This window comes from Penicillium verrucosum (assembly GCF_028828655.1).
Source record: "Penicillium verrucosum strain IBT 35672 chromosome Unknown utg000004l_segment0_segment0, whole genome shotgun sequence".
NCBI classification, from domain to species: domain Eukaryota; kingdom Fungi; phylum Ascomycota; class Eurotiomycetes; order Eurotiales; family Aspergillaceae; genus Penicillium; species Penicillium verrucosum.
Window position 1 is genome coordinate 3,113,788 of NW_026643213.1, and position 16,489 is coordinate 3,130,276.

General features: G+C 44.7%; 3 protein-coding genes across 3 annotated transcripts; all 3 read right to left on the bottom strand.

Moving 5' to 3' along the window:
* Positions 1–5,721: 5,721 nt before the first annotated feature.
* N7516_010477 (uncharacterized protein) lies at positions 5,722–7,834 on the bottom strand (the record flags this gene model as incomplete). Its single annotated transcript, XM_057223195.1, has 2 exons — positions 5,722–7,196; positions 7,246–7,834. 2 exons carry the CDS (start codon positions 7,832–7,834, stop codon positions 5,722–5,724), a joined length of 2,064 nt encoding a protein of 687 aa, XP_057070416.1.
* Positions 7,835–9,907: 2,073 nt separating this feature from the next.
* N7516_010478 (uncharacterized protein) lies at positions 9,908–12,249 on the bottom strand (the record flags this gene model as incomplete). The annotated part of the gene is made up of 4 exons (XM_057223196.1): positions 9,908–10,924; positions 10,990–11,099; positions 11,172–11,375; positions 12,135–12,249. The coding sequence occupies 4 exons, from the start codon at positions 12,247–12,249 to the stop codon at positions 9,908–9,910; spliced, it is 1,446 nt and encodes a 481-aa protein (XP_057070417.1).
* A 204-nt stretch (positions 12,250–12,453) lies between these two features.
* N7516_010479 (Zn(II)2Cys6 transcription factor) lies at positions 12,454–15,717 on the bottom strand (the record flags this gene model as incomplete). The annotated part of the gene is made up of 7 exons (XM_057223197.1): positions 12,454–12,981; positions 13,111–13,337; positions 13,444–13,754; positions 13,830–13,844; positions 13,931–14,389; positions 14,464–14,621; positions 14,680–15,717. 7 exons carry the CDS (start codon positions 15,715–15,717, stop codon positions 12,454–12,456), a joined length of 2,736 nt encoding a protein of 911 aa, XP_057070418.1.
* Positions 15,718–16,489: the final 772 nt, after the last annotated feature.

The following is a 16,489-nucleotide window of genomic DNA, read 5'->3' on the forward strand; positions in this document are numbered from 1 at the left end:
TTCCTAAATAATTAGAATAATAAAAATATTAACTTATAATAAGATTATCGATAAAAATTAATAATAGGATCGATAGTCGAAAAGTAGAGATATAGAATAGGCCGAAAAACACGTCCTATAAAATAAAAAATAAAAACTCTAATTAGTTAAAAATTTTAACGAAAAGATACTTAGAGTTATACGAGTAAGGGCTTATAACCTATTAGATAGAATGTAGGCTATATAGGAATGAATGTTAACCTTAAAGGATTAGATTTATAGACTCTAGAGAGAAAGAAAAGAAGAGAAGAAAAACTAGCTACTGTCTAACAATATCCTGAGTTCTATGGGTCAGGATCACCTGCGGCCCCATATGGCCGTCACGTGACTCTAACATTAAGTAATTAGGAGCCTCTACTAAATTCTTAGAGGAGGAAGTTATAGCTAAATATATTATTATAAAGGTATAGGTAGCCGCGCGTAAGAAACGGTCTAAAGAAACTATTAATAAAGTACCTAAATAAGGCCTACTAGATATAGATAAGTAGGACTTAGAAGCGAACGACTATAAATCCGAAGATTTATAAATAAATAATTCCTTAAGATACGAATCGGTAGAGGATATTTATTAAGAGTCTATAGAAGACTTAGTTCGGATAATAAGCCTATTCGTAGTTATTATTCTATTATTATTAAGAGATATTTAAAGAGTTTATAATAAAAGAAGCTAGAGAAATTAAATAATTCGAATTATATTACCTATATAATAATATAAAAAGAGCCGCCTAAAAGGGGTAAAGTTTAGAAAATATCGCTAAACCGTAGTTATAAAGATATAAATATCTTAAAAAAAGATTAATATATAAAAAAGGGGTCCGAACGATCTTAAATAGAACGCCGCTATTAATTAATATTAGAAGGTATCTATAGGTTCTTTTAAATTAATCTTAGAATTATTAGATTCTAACTCTTTAGTATTATCCGTCTTATTCTATTAGCCTTAAGAAATAATAAATTCCTATATAAACTAGTAATTATACTATATACGCCGGCGTATCTCCTAAATATAATTAAAAGATTTTATAAAATACTTTTTATTCTTATTATAATAAACCTTCGGCTAGTCTAATAGACTAATATAAAGATTTAAATTAAAAATAAGACTAGAATAAGGAGTAGTATTTATATAGATAGGGGGATTAGGATTCTTATTCTTTTTATCTTTAGTCTTTTTATAAGCTAGCGCTATAATAATAAATATAAGAGTTATATACTTCTTATTAGCCTTAGTAGTATCCTAAACGGCTTTATATATTTTTATAAGCGCTAGAGTAATCTTAGTAATAATAGCTTTCTCTTTATCTATAGCCTTTCTCTTACTCTTATTCTTCTTCTTATTTATACCGGCCGGTTTAAATATAATATTATTATTATCTAATATAATTAGAGTTAGGCTAGTAGTTATAGCTTTCTTCTTTTTAATAGGATAATAAATAATAATATAATAGATTATTATAGGCTTATCTTTAAAAGAGTTATCTAGTTAGTAGAACTATAGGAGGTTATATATCTATTTCGGGGTATTAGTAGCGAGGCCTAAAGTATCTATAATTATATTAATAATTATATAAGATAAATTAGATCTAAGGAACTTATATAAGGAATACTTATTACCGGTACTAAAATACTAATAGTTTATATAGGCTAGATTCTACTAAATACCTAGACCCTCTAAAAAAACTAAATAATAGGACCCTTATAATCTATTACTATAAGTATAAGGCTTATATATCCTACTAGTAAAAGCTAAATAGTTAATTAGCTAACTAAATATAGCTTATATATAGCTAATAATATTTAAATAGATAGGCTTACTAATCTATTAATTAAGTATAGCCCGCTTAGTATTAATCCGGCGCTATATATTATTCGCTAGTATAGCGGATAATTTAATAAGTATAGATAGACCGGCGCTATTATAATTAGTACTTATAAAATAATAGTTAGTTTTATATAAATAAAATAAAAAGAGTTAAACGTACTATTATTTATCTATATAGCCTAATAGATATTATTAATAGTAATAAATAGTAAAAGATAAGACTAGCTTTTTATATTATTATACTAAGATAGACTAAGAAAAGTAGTATTAGGAATAGGTATAGCTATCTTAGCTATTAATATAATAATCTTAATTATAAGTCTAGTAACTTTAGTAATAGGTCTAATCGGACTAAGAACTACCGCGATAATAGTACTAGTAGCCCTAATAAATCTAGAAATAACTATAACTATAAGATTACTATTAATAAATATTAAGTTAATTATAGCTAGAGATAGTATTTTTATCTTTACTATCTACTCTAATATCTATATTTATAGTCTCTACTAGCTCCCCTTCGTCTTTACCTAAGCCGGCTTTATTATTACTTTTTTTATCTTATTCTTTACTATTATCGTCCGAACTATTATCCTTATTATCTCTAAGGGTTATAGGCGGTTTAAGCTTTATATATTCGGCCGTCTAAAAGATAATCTAGGCTAAGGACTAAGTTATAATAAATATAGAAAGGGTAGAACTATTTATAATTAAATAAAAAAAGATAAAAATCGATAAAAATTGATTAAAAAAGAGAAAGAAACTAAGAATTTAGAAGCGAGAGAGAGAAAAAGAGAATTAATAGATAGAGATCTAATAATAACCTACTAAAATAAATTAATCCTATTTATATTAATTTAATTATAGATCTATAAGAACTATACCGAGTTTATATTACTTATATTAAATTTATCTTCGATATAGATCTACCCCTCTATCTCTTTATCTCTCTTTTTAATAACTTACTATTATTATATCTTATATATTTTAAACTATTTTATTACTTTATCGTCCGAAACGACTTAATACCTAGGTATAAAAGACCTCGAATAAACCTTTATAAAGTTATTCTTAGTCTTACTTAGCCGAACTTTCTTTTATTAAAAGATAATATATTCCGATATCCCCGAACGGATATAGATATACCCGAATACTTCCCTTTATTAATATCCTAATATACCCTATTATCCCCGATAGACTTAGTATATCCGAAACCCCCTTTATTACCGCCTCTAGGGCCTATACGTCTACTTACCTATTTTATTCGAAGAAACGGAGGGCCGTTTCTAATTCGGTAGGGGAGGATATGATCCTAGAGGCTACTTATATAACTAGATTTGCATTATTGGCCCTTATACATATCCGTATAAGATATGCTAAGGCCCGAACCTATACGTTCGGGTGCTATAGGTACCCGTACTAGCAGGGTATTTAGACATTAGTATTCCTAACATAATAGAAACCATGCGATACTTCACGAATCTCACTATATCTTTAACTCTAAAGCGGTTAGGGCTCTAAGGGGACTAGAGAGAGCCGCTAAGATCTTCCCCGTAAGGGAGATATAGCTTTATATCGATAGTATCTTAGTAATTTAGGGGCTATAGGGTAACGCCCCTCCTACCTCGTAGTAGGCCTTTATCCGCTACTATAATATGATAGCCCGGCGGATCGTCTATATACGATAGTCCCTAGGCTATATAGGTATCGAGGGTAATAATATAGCTAACTATCTTACTAACTAAGACGCCTTTTACGGTATATAAGGACTTACCCCCTAGGCTTCTCCTATAATTAGTAGAATCCGCTCTATATACCGGGATCTTCGAAAAGAGGCCCGCTACGCCTAGTAGTAGGGAGCCTCTTTAAAGTTATCGGTATAATATTAACGGTAGTAAGGGGTATATAAAATTAAGGACCTCTTAGAACTTAACCTTTATCGACCTACCCTATACCGCTAGCTCGCTCTACGCTCCTCGTATAAGGACTTTAGCTAGTACTATTATAAATTCCGATATAATAACGCTAAGCTCTCCTACTCCTATAGGAGGGCTAAGATATTAGAGTATATTATACTTTACTATAGGGCGTAGCGTAGCTTCCGGGCCTAGTCTAATAGGCCTCCTTTCTTTTTAGTAGGCCGGGATATAGCCGTAGCCTATCTCTAGAGACTTAGGCCCTTTAAGTTCGACGAGCTCTTACGCGTTACCGGCTTCTACGTCGTTATTTATATAAGGTAAGGCCCTTAGGCCCGTATTATATATTCTTCCCCTCTCCCCTCCCCTCGCCCTCTTTCCCTATCTCCTTTATCTTAACTTACCTCTTTACTTTCTCTTACTACTCTTATTCTTTACCTATATAGGCGCGAATCGAGGGTAGCTTCGGCTTCCTACCTCTTAATATATAGGCGTAATACCGCCCTAAAATAGGATATACTACCTAAAAACCTACGGTAGGACTACCCTACTATTAATATTAACTATATCTTTCTTAGCTAGCGGAGAAGGACGGGCATCTAACTAGGGACCTAGCACCCTTTTTCTTTAAAAGAGTTGCTTTCTATAGGCACATTAATATATATAATACCATAGCTTAGCACGTCCCGATACCCCAAGGGAGGTAGTCGGTGGACGGGCTACGCCCGTCACCATATGGACGTTAATCAATACAACAACAACAACAAAGCCCTGGCGGTCCGGGCCGTTTCTACCCCGGTTATATAACTTTGCTATACTTTGTACATATACTCCTTTACAGTTGAAATAAATACATACGACCACAGGGTGTGGAAAATAGGGCTTCCCGTCCGCTCAGCCGTACTCAAGCCACACGCCGGTGAGTTAGTAGTTGGGTGGGTGACCACCAGCGAATCCTCACTGTTGTATGTTTTTTTGTTCTCTATATTATCTCTTGCCTCCCTACTATTTAGTCCATTCAGCCCATTCAGCCCATTCACCTGAATGCCCTAAACACCACCATACTACACCTAAATATCCTATATGCCCCTTAACTACTAACGTGTCTTTCCCCTCCTATACTGATTTCTTCTTATAGGCATGTTATTTTAATCATAATAGGCTGCTTCTCGAAACGTATACGTTTTTGCATATAACAAGGAACCATGTCCCTGGCCAGTGTGATATCGTTTTTCGCTGTTCGGTTCAATGTTGTATTCTTGAAGATTCCAAGGATATCAACCAAGCTAGGGGACTCTCGCTCGTCCCATGAATCTCCAGTCGCAGCACGCTGTTCGAAGATGTCGGCTTTTGGTCGGTAGCACAACACTTTACACATATAATTAAGAAGTGTTCATGACCTCGACTTTGTAAGCCAGAGTTACTGTATCCTGCCAAAAAAGGAGTGGCATGTGGATAGCACTTTCGTTCGACTGAAGTCCACCGGCCTTTCAGCTCCATAGCCCCGCTGGTATCTGACGTAGGGAGTATATCTGTCGTTCAGCAAGCTGGTATCGCGGTGGAAAATAATCTGCGTCGCAAATCGCGTGCATGGCGCGCTCATCTGAGGGAAGTTCGTCGTCGATTTGGATGTAGCGGACTGAAACAGTAGGATATAAGAGGAGAGGGAAATATGGGGGATGGAATCGCAGTGGAGGCCGAAGAAGAGAAGAGTAATGGAGAGGAAGGATGAGACGAGAAGGAGAAAGAGAAGAGATGCCAGTGAAAAGAGAAAGTTGCAGATGGGAAGCAACCCAAATGAAAGGACGTTCATAGCGACGGCTTCGTACGGTGTATACTACGGAATATTTGCTATTTCTTTCAGTTTACATGTCCTTCAGATATAAGAATAATGGCTAACTCAGACGGACTTTAAACTGTATTGAACATGCTACCTTATTAATCCACTCATTTAACTTGAAAGGTCTCTTCGCTCCATCCATACAAACTCCTCAACCGCCGGGCCACCATAAGGACTCGATATCCCTCCATTTTAGACTGATGTGGTCTATGCACAGTGAATGACTTCTTTACAGTCATGCTGTCCGGTGGATAGAAGGTATAAACCGAGCCATACTTAGGCGAGATTGAGAATCCCAATTTTGCCATCGCTTCAGCAAAGGCCGCCCAGGCCACTGGGCCACGCGATTCTGATTTGCTGAATAACCTTGCGAAGATCTCCGCAGTCGACTCATCGATCTTGAAGGTCCGTGGGAGCGAAACAGGCTCCTGCGGAGAAGGCAGCTTGGGCGTAACAATATCGTAGATAGACGAATGAGAGGGACGTGTCTTTTCCTTTTGCTTCCGCTGTTCGACTCGGACCACTGTCGGCTCCGGGGTCTTTACCGGAGTAGAAGACCACTCAGCCTTCAACCCCTGGGCCAGTTTAGCCTTGGCCTCATTGCATTGATCCTGAATACGAGACAGGCAGTCCGTGACCATGTCTTGGTACAAGAAACCCATTTTTGTGCCAAACTTTTCGATGGCAAATTGGTCCAGCTTTTTCAAAGCTCCACTAGCCACTCCTGGCTCTAGGAGGTTGTCGATAGGAACGACAAAATCGAGTAAGTCAAGTTGATCCTTAACTTGGTTGAACTCGGATTCCAATTCCTGTGCTTTCGAGGCAAACATCTGACCCTTGTTATTGGAAAATGAGGGAATAGGAATCACAGAAGACAAGTCCTGGATAAAACCAATAATGATAGCCAGGTCACCCAATGCGTCGGCCTCTCTATCCTCCAGCTCCTCCCGCTCCTGGGGGTGAGATTTATGATACTCGCTGAGCTTCGTGATACAGGCTGTGGCGTTGGGAATAGTGAGCTTTGGCTGGCAGAGACGCAACATATAATGAAGCTGTGGGTCAGATGTGGCAATGTCTTCCGGTTTGCCTTTTATGCCAACGCGCGGATTTCCGGCACTATCATACACGTTGGACGTTCGCTTGAACCACTTGGATCCCGTCGAAGTTTGAACATGGCGCTTGAAAAGGGTTTGCGCACGATTCAATTCGAGTTGGCATATGTTGGAAATCTCCTGAAGGAGAATAGCTCGAGAGGCCTTATCCTCAGCCGATTTCTCAAGCAGCTCGAGGATACTAGCTATGTATTTCCAAACGGCGGCTGCCTGAATTGAACTGTGGACTGACTCGAAAACAGCAGCACTGATGTATTTATCGGTATGAACAGGCAATCGGCGTCCTTTTTCGTCAGGGACGAGTTCTGGGCGGCTGAAAAACCAGATATTCACATCGTGAGCAAGCACAACAGGCTCAGTGGAGAGCAAACCAATGTACCCTTCAAGTGTGTCTTGGTGGTCACGAGTACTGACGACCAGGTCGGAAGGTGTACGTTTCTTCTGGGTAGTTGGTTTCGACAGAGCCGCCGCTCTGACGTCAGTGGGCTTTTTTTTTCTTTGGGGTCTTTAGGGCTCGACTTTGCGAGCCTCGCTCCAGAATATCCTCGATGAGAATATTGAGGGTTTGCAAGGTGTAGATTTGCCTTTGCATAACAAACTCTCCGACCGACTGTGGAACACAGACGCGCGCGCGAATAGCGGGTTCAAAAACGGCGAGGGCCTCTTTAGCCACGATTTCGTAAGATGTGGCGTACATGGAGCCTTGGAACATAGTGTAGCAGTTTTTGAAGGGGTTGGTGTGTTTAAGCCCCCTGCGCATCGACTCTTCGATCATGGCATGATCTCCGGGGCCGCCATTGACGCCTGCACAATACTGCTCAAAGAGGGTCGCTGTGGCTCGATATTTGAGGATGTTCAAAAGGAAGTCTGGATTGGACATGATATCGTTTAAATTCAACTCTGGTATGACTTTGTAGACATCTCCCAGAGACCGGTCCAAGGGGTGCTTCAACACAGCACCATCTGCAGCCCCAGCTTTGAAACATTTTGCTCGTTCGTCAGGGCTAAACGACTTCCAGATGGTCTCAACCGCGGCTGCATGTTTTTGGTATTTCCGAGCAAGGTCGCTATGGAGCTCATTCAAGAGTGTTGCGTTCTGATTGTCCATATTGATTCAGTTGACTGCCAGAGCCAAAGTTGAAGTGAAGAGAATAACGCGGGATCGGAGTGCAGATATGGGACCTCGGAAAAAGAGAAGTGGAGATTTGACTAGGCTGGCCAAACAGACACCAAGGCCAATATGTGGAGAAAGAGAGTTTTAACTTGATCAAATAGGGATGGACGACTTCGGGCACCCCTGGTGTTGGTGCGCCCCACCAGATACCAGATTTTTCACCAGATACCAGATTTGCAATTTTATGTATCTTTTGTATGACTTCCCTATACAAAAGGTACTTAAACACCCCGTAAACATAACATACATTTTCTCAGCACTGGAACTAGTTAGGGCAAATATAAGAAGATATATATAGTGTAAAGGAAGTCTATATTATTTAACCAAACTTTGGTAAGAAATATTAAGTACACTAAATTCAAGAAAGTACCTGGTTATTTCCCCTGTATAGCCTTCATATAGTGTCATTTTGAAATTATTCTTCTTCTTTTATATTAGATACTAATAATTAATACTACCATTAAACTAATTAAGCTAGACTTTTAATATATATTCGTATACTTTCTATTACTTTAGCTAGTTCGAGTGCTAAGAAAATGCATGTTATATCTATAGGGTAACTAAGTACCTTTTGTATAGGGAAGTCATATAAAGGATACATAAAATTGCAAATCTGGGATCTGGTGAAAATCTGGTATCTGGTGGGGCGCACACCAACACCAGGGGACCTGGTGTTGGGCGCTTGGCACGGCTATTTTAAGAATTATGACAGAAATCTGACGTATTGAAATGTATGGGCTTAAATGATAAAAACCGCTGTTTCTGTGCGGTACTGACTAAGCTTGATTACATAAGGCATATCTTCTCGAAGTCACATGATCTTCATGGTATCATACCATGTATGCAACCTTGCATTTTGACATTTTAGTTAAACAGCATGCAGGCACCGTCCAATTGAATCAATTCGACCGTAGCCCTTCACATAACCATGTGCGATACTATATATATATTGGTCCCGGGCATATCAGAGCATGTGCTCTAGTATAATGGTCTTTTGGCCGGGAGAATGTGCGCCATATCCTTCACAACTTACTCGTCGAAAATAAGTAACTTATCACTATAACTAGATTCTATTCGTGGTAGCACTACCCGTGGGATTTTATTATTACTATACTCCCTAAAATCCACAACATTAGCCATATATTTGAACGTTTGGTTATATTTTATACGCATTTTACTTATAACAAAGCGAGGTTAGGCTAGAGTGACGTAGTGAGGTTATAGTGATAAAGCGAGGCTAGAGAAATAAAAAAGGACGGGAAAATAAGGATACTTATAGCTTTTTGTTTATGATGGGAAATGTACTTTTTTTGCTATATAGGCTGAATATTTGGGTGAGGAATATTTAGGTGGGTGAATATCTGCCCTGAGTGTCCTGAATAGAGCGGCGAGCCGCCCACGCCCGAATCGTGGGCGCTAGGTGACCACCACCTTAGACATGCTGTTGTATGTTTTTATTTTTATTTTTATTTTGTTTATTTTTCGAGGGAAGACCCTACCTATTCTAGATGGCAGGTTTGTATGATTTACGGTTCCATGAGTAGTAGAACTGACCCATGGTAAAATGCCATAAGTACTTGTGATGCCAGCGCAGCACCCTTGAGATTCACTCGGTGAAGGTTACATACTGAACTAGTCCACTTTAGTTCCATGGAGAATATTTTGTGGGTGACTTTTTTCAATTTTAATTTACTACAAGATGAAGTAACTGCCTCTAAATCGAATGGATCTCGGGGTAGAAGCGGAAATTGAGATAAAAACGAACACAGTGTTACAGTCTTCAGCTGGTAGAGTCTTCGATTTAGTCAAGTACATTAAATACAGAAATGAAAGATGACAAGAACATCTAAAACAGAATGTCGTTGCGCCAATACAACCATATTGTTGATTGGGAGTAGGCTTGACAACATGATCGGGACTATCGCATAACTGAATAGAACAAAGCCTGAAAATCAGTGCAGCTAGGCGGTTATGAAGACCCGAGTAGAGAGAACTAGTCACTCTAAACTAAGTGCTTGCAACCAGCACTGCAGGCTCACCATTAGAGATAGAGATGCAGATTTTTCCACTTCCATCGGCGGTGATTGTCCCCTCTCCAAAGGTATTCTTCCACGTCCCACCAGGCTTTTTAGAGTCAAAGCAGTGCTTATCCTCAGACCCAGATCCACTATTGGACGTAAGGACAATGAGGTCCCCACCTGCCCTGCTCCATGCATATGCCGAGTCCGCGATGTACAGATGGACATGGTCGTTGTCAGCGAGGCCGCCAGTAGCCTTTCTCGCCGCCGAGAGCAGGGAGATGGCCTTGTACAAGTCCGCGTCAGTGCTGAATTTGCTGCGCCATAAGTCCTCGCGGTTTGCGGGGTCATTGCCGCCGGCGTAACCCTGTTCTGTGCCGTAGTAGACGATCGGGATACCCCGGGCGAGAATCACGTAGGCAAGTGCGTTTTTCAGAAGCGATTTGTCATTCTTCACGCTCAGCCATCGCGCATTGTCGTGATTGTCTATGAACGTGCCCAGGGCGCTGGGATCAGGGAAAGCGGTGTCGATTTTATCATGCATGTCAACAATGTCCTGAGAAGAGCCCTTTTGCTGGTAGAACTTGTTCACGGGATAGTAGACTGCGTAGTTGAGCAGGCCGTCCATATCCTTTGCGTATCCGGCAAGGTAGGTTGGGTCACCGTCCCAGACTTCGCCGATGGTGTAAACCCCGGCAGCGGAGGAGAAGGCTGACCAGAAGTCCTTTTCAACGTGCTTGACGGTGTCGATACGCAAGCCGTCGAACCCGTATTCAGCGATGAGCCATTTGACCCATTTCTGGAAGAGGGTCCGGATCTCGGGACTCTGTGTGTTCACATCAGGTAGGTCTGCTGCGATACGACAGTTTTCAATACTATTCTGGTTTGAGTAGTCGATTGTGCATTTGGGATGGTAGGAACTATCTTGGTTCAATGGCTCCGGCTTGTTATCGCTGATGGGGCCTCCCATGTGGTTGGCGACTACGTCTGCCATGACATAGATATCCTATTTTCGAAGCCAGTCAGTACCTTCCAACTTGGACTAGAGGAATCGCCATGGATTGTACTTGCCTTCTTATGAGCAGCATCAACTAGACTTTTGAGATCATCAGCGGTGCCGTAGTTCTCATTGATGCTATAGAGATCCCGCGCCCAATATCCATGATATCCACCTGGCGCATCTATAGAAATGGTAACGCAATTAGATACGTGTGGTCGAGAACAGAACAGCCTGAGGAACTAATCGAACTTACTAGCGATGACTGGGGTGATCCAGATTGCATCGAATCCCATCCCCTTAATATAGTCAAGCTTGGACTCCAACCCTTGGAAAGTTCCACCGCAGTAGTTTCCAAGGTTGCCGCAGGCATCTCCACCTTTATCATCGCTTCCACGGGCAATGCGATCAGTCAAGGCGAAGTAAATATTGCGGGACTTCCATGCTTTCACATCCGCCGCTGATACAATGCATATCAAGGGGGAGTAGAAACGCTGCCAGGGTGTGGGACAGCTTCATAATGTAGGCAAAACTGATGCCTCAGCTTATTTAAGACTGAAGTGGGCTTGTGGTAATGATTTGAGTGCGATACTGATCGGAGAAGCTCGCCTCCTTTTATATCTGGATCTCCAAGATGACCTCTCTACGCAGCCGGACTCTGAGACCTTGACATTGTTTGCCATAACCCTTGCAACGGGTTGCCAATCCTTCACAAAGTGGTTTCCATCCAATATAGTGCATCTATCCTGAAGATCTCTCCTCATACAGTTAGCCCCCCGATAAAAGGCCGACGGCCCCGCCGGAGAAAAGATGGGGCAATGTTTAGACCCGCGACCCCTGAGACTCCGGGCTCACTGGAACTCCGGAGCGGGGGACCTGCGCATAACTTAGAATTAGAATGGTTAGTCAAAGGTCAATCATACTTCAAATACAGCAATAAGTGATGATAATGGTCCATTGTCGGCCCGAGATACTGTGACGGAACTTGCAGATGTTTCAAATTTTCGAATTCCACATACAAAAGCGAATAATAGTAAGTTACGGAGTAGTCGGAAATTGGAAAAATTGCAGATCTTTTGGTTGGAGACGTACATACATACCGGATAATAATGCCTGGCACTTAAGACCTTTCCCTTTCCGTTTTAGTGCTCACCTCTTGCCGCTTTTTGATCACTGAGTACCCTCACGGGTTATTGTATAATCGACATGATCCGCTCACTGAGAATCACCTGATCATCCCCTGCAGTCCAGGGATCGATCAGTGTGTGAATATCTGGCATCATGATGTGCGTATAGATGCGCGAAACACCACTGCTCTGCATCTTAGGTGACATTTGGGACGGTATGGGAAAGCGGATGTCGTGTACTGGGGCTGTCCTGCACGACTTGAGATACGAAGGGAAATAGTCTTGAGGGGGTTTGGGACTACGTATGACCGCGGCGGCCACGTGCAAATTACACCGTCCACGTATGTATTGTAGCGTCGCAATGCAAACGACCCACGGAAGAGGACTGGTCCGCCAACATGGGTCCCGACGTCAGACAGACCCTTCCCCGGTACCAAAGATCATATTCCAAGGCGTTGCAAGTTGAGTGAAGGACCCCAGATTCCCCAGAGCCGGGTCGAGCCACTCCGTATCCTGCGCCACACCAACACCCGACAGGCCCAGCACGCAGCTCAAGTCGAAGGGATCATGTCCCGCCCAGAACGTGTCGGCGTCGTAGAGTCCGGCGTCGCCTGCACCATCCGCGCTCACCGGCGGCATTGACTGCTCGGGTACATAAGGCTGATCTCCTCGTCCGTCCCCAGCCACACCGGCTGTAGTCGTGGAATCATCAGGACGAATAGCGAGTCCCGCGGCACGCGAAATTCCTCGGATAGTCCGTGCAAAGTAGGTCGACAAGCGCGTTTCAGACATGTCGCCCACTTCGAGCAGGTCCACCGACATTGTGAGGTAATGGCTGACGACCGCGGGGTCGAGCGAGACTACCCGCTGGACGAGGGGAGATGCCTTTGTCAAGCGGATCAAAAAGACTGCAGCTTGGGCAAAGGCCATGGTCATGTACTATAATCACCTAGTCAGCAAGGAGCCTGTATGGTATTCGGACTACGGCAAGGCACGACGACGCCATGACGGGACGATAGCCTGAGGAGGAGGAGACGAGGTGGGCAGAGAAGAAGAGCGCAGACTCACGTCCGTAGCAAAGCTCAGAGCGAGATCGGTCTGACTCGATTCGAAATGTGTTTGGATCGTGCTCTTCGCTGCGTTGAGCGCTTTGCGAAGGTATGTGACGCTGCTCTCGTGACCGTCGCTGTGGGTCGACGAACGGAGAGCCATGGCATTGATGCTCAGGCGAAGGTGCTCGGCCTGCAGTCGGGCTATACGTGCCGATGCGCCGAGATAAAGCGCATGGGACGATCCTGTCACGTCAGCCTGATACCACGACAGACATCCCACCATCCTTCCCCTCCCAAGTGCCGAGACTCCACACGAAACAACACCCAGAGGTGGGAGGAAGAGACATACCGGACCAGACCCAGAGCTTGCACCAGTCGTCCAACCTGCCGTTCAGATTCGACAACATCGACAACAAAGACTGGTCGTCCAGAGACCCAACTGGCGCTTGCTCCTCTACCCACAAGACGAATGATCGAGCGACACGAGCCAATCGAGCCGTCGCTGCAATATACGCGTCGCCATATAGCGACAAGCTGGCTGGAGTGCCTGGCCGGGGGAGCGGATGAGATAGGCGGGCTTTGAGGAAAGCTTGGTCGTCGATAGACTCGAACTGGGTGGATTGAGGTCGACCGAACCCGAATGAAAGGAAGGAATCGAAGCTGCACCGAGTCAGTCATTCACGTGCGTGTCTCGTATCCGATCAGATATCAACAGGACCTAGGAGAGGGATGTACCTGAACCAAGCCAGCCTGTAACAAACGATGTCAGCCGGCGCCCATCCACAAGATCTATATGTTCCTTCCCAAAGGGTAGTCAGGTCAGAGTAGCCACTTACCACGTTCTCCATTGTCGCCGCACGGCCGCATCCATCTCATCAACCGGAGCCTCGAGCTGTGAGCCGTCCCTCTTGGTAGCAGCCACAGCCTGCCCAACGGCCCGATGTATCCCCAGTCTCCTAGACACACGCGCCGCATGCCCCGTCAAGACCCACGCGTCGGGCCCCTTTCCACCACTCTGTAATCCCCAAGCCGCAAGCAGCAAGATGGCCTGCACGTCTGCCAAGGTATGCTTTTTCCGGAGCAAGGTATGGGCGAGGTGAGATTCGGCTATATCGGCGAGGGCCGCTGGGACATAAGAGTCGATGACGTGCGATGTGGTCGAGTGACGGAGGTAGAACCGCGCGGAGATTGCCAAGATTGCGGAGAAGAGTGACGGATAGCGCTGGACTGAGGTAAATGGGTCGGGAAGGGTGACGTCGACAATGGGCAAAAAGGGGTGGCAGTGATTCATAAAACTAGAGCCTAAACGTCAGCGGCGTGGTCGCTCATGAAGTTGGGAAGGTGGAGAGAGGGGCGCCGGATCACTGACAATGTGTACAATGTTCTAGCCGTGTCAAGGTCGATCACACCCGAGGTGACTGGTTCATCTCGTACACCCCATTGTGGCATGGGGGCAGGGCGCACTGGTTGTTCATCAGGGAGAGGCGAGCTCCGCTTTGATCCTTCCCGGTTCTCCCAGACCGATGGCTTGGCCGAGTCAGCGGCTACCACCCTTCACACAGGAAAACAGGTCAGACAGACTTACCTGGTATACCAGTGCCTGAAAGGGGGGCTCAAATCTATCCCTGGTGGCCGAAGCTAGCCGCTCCTCGGCCTCCTCCTCGTTGTCCTTATGCTCTCTGCGCCCCCCTGCGTCGTATTCTCTTGATGGCGATATTGTCTCGGGTCGGCTGGAATAGGAATGCGGCGAGATCAAGTTGACTTCTGGCGAATTGCCAAACCTCACCTGCCCTAGCCCCTGGGTCGTTGGAGGACCGGACGTGGAGAGCAGAGCAGATGTAGCAGTATTCGTAAAGGCTGTAGCATCGTAGGTCGGCGGCGCGGGCACCGGAAGAGCAGCAGCAGCAGCAGCAGCAGGAGCAAGAGCAGGAGCAGGAGCCGTGACGGGGGCTACCACTGGAGCGGCGAGCGGGGCTATAGACGGAGCTGTAGCAGGAGTCGGGGCCGGAGCTGCGGCCGGAGCAGGCAGAGTATCGGCCCCGCTGGCGCCGGGCTCGTCTAGACCAGCCAACAGGTTGGCGACGCGGCTTTCCAGGTACTCCAATCTAGCTCCAGCCGCCACCCCATCTCCATCCTCAACCACCTTCCCGTTCGTGCTTGTGCTTGAGTTCGGGGCGGCGGACGCTTGTCCCGGTGTGCCGAAATCACATTCTTTGTTGGCCTTGACGCATCTTACGCATGGCTGGCCACCAAAACAGCGTAGCTTTTGTTTGCGACATCGAAAGCATGCCTGCATCGCTCTACGCTCTTGTTGAAGCTGTTGTTCATCTTGTTGCGCAGTGCCGATGGTGACATTCGGAGGGTGAGCGATGTTGCCCGCGTTCCCTTTGCCGAAATCACATTCTTTGTTCGCCTTGACGCATCTTGCGCATGGCCGGCGACCAAGGCAGCGTAGCTTTTGTTTGCGACATCGAAAGCATGCCTGCATCGCTCTACGCTCTTGTGTTCGCGCCCTCTTGCTTCTTGGGGGCTCGCCTCGATCGTCGACACTGTCACCACGCAATCGAGCAAGGTCCGACGCGTCGTCGCCATCTGCCGAGCAAGGACGCGCGGGTGACAACATGCTGATCAACTCTGTACTGATGTGGACATGTGATTGATGAAAACCCAGAACTTCCTGCTCAAGCACAAAGCCGCGCTCAGGCACTTGCACCTCGTGAACGTGAGGCACTGTGCGGGGAAGGTGGGCATTCGGAGATGTGACCGAGTGTTAGGTCTGATGACCTAACTGACTTAAGAAGGCGGGTTCTAAGCAGTCACTATGAACAATGAGTTGAACACAAGAATACCAATGGCTTCTTGAGTTCCTATATACTAAGGAGACTCGCACTGTAGTTACAGTGATCAGTCTTGCTCAGGCCCAACTGAGACTGAGGTCGAGCGCTCAGTTGGATCATGTAGTCACGTGATCCTAGGCGCTTGTTACGAAGTGGTGTTGAAGTCGGCCATGGGGCCGATCAGCTGACCTCAGCTTCGGATTCATCTAGGGCTCAGTTCGGATCGTACCATGACGCCGCCGAAGTGCTTAAATCGAGACTAACCGGCACCACTTTCTTTCCATAGCAAAAACACGGACCCTCCTGCTTCTGAAGAATCTCGAATTCTGGATAGAAAGCTAAAATTGACTCTGCTTGCTTCCAGCCGTGGGGTTTTGAGAAGGTAGTCATTTTTAGAGTATGGATGAGATTTTCAGTAGGGAGCAGTGGGACTAGAATGAGAGACAAATGTCTTTATGTTTCTTTCGATGCTAACTCTACTAACGTACGTAAGCCGTGACCCACCTCTTGAGCCTCAGCGAAAGCCCGATGCTTCGACAACTTCGTACAAGCTGCATC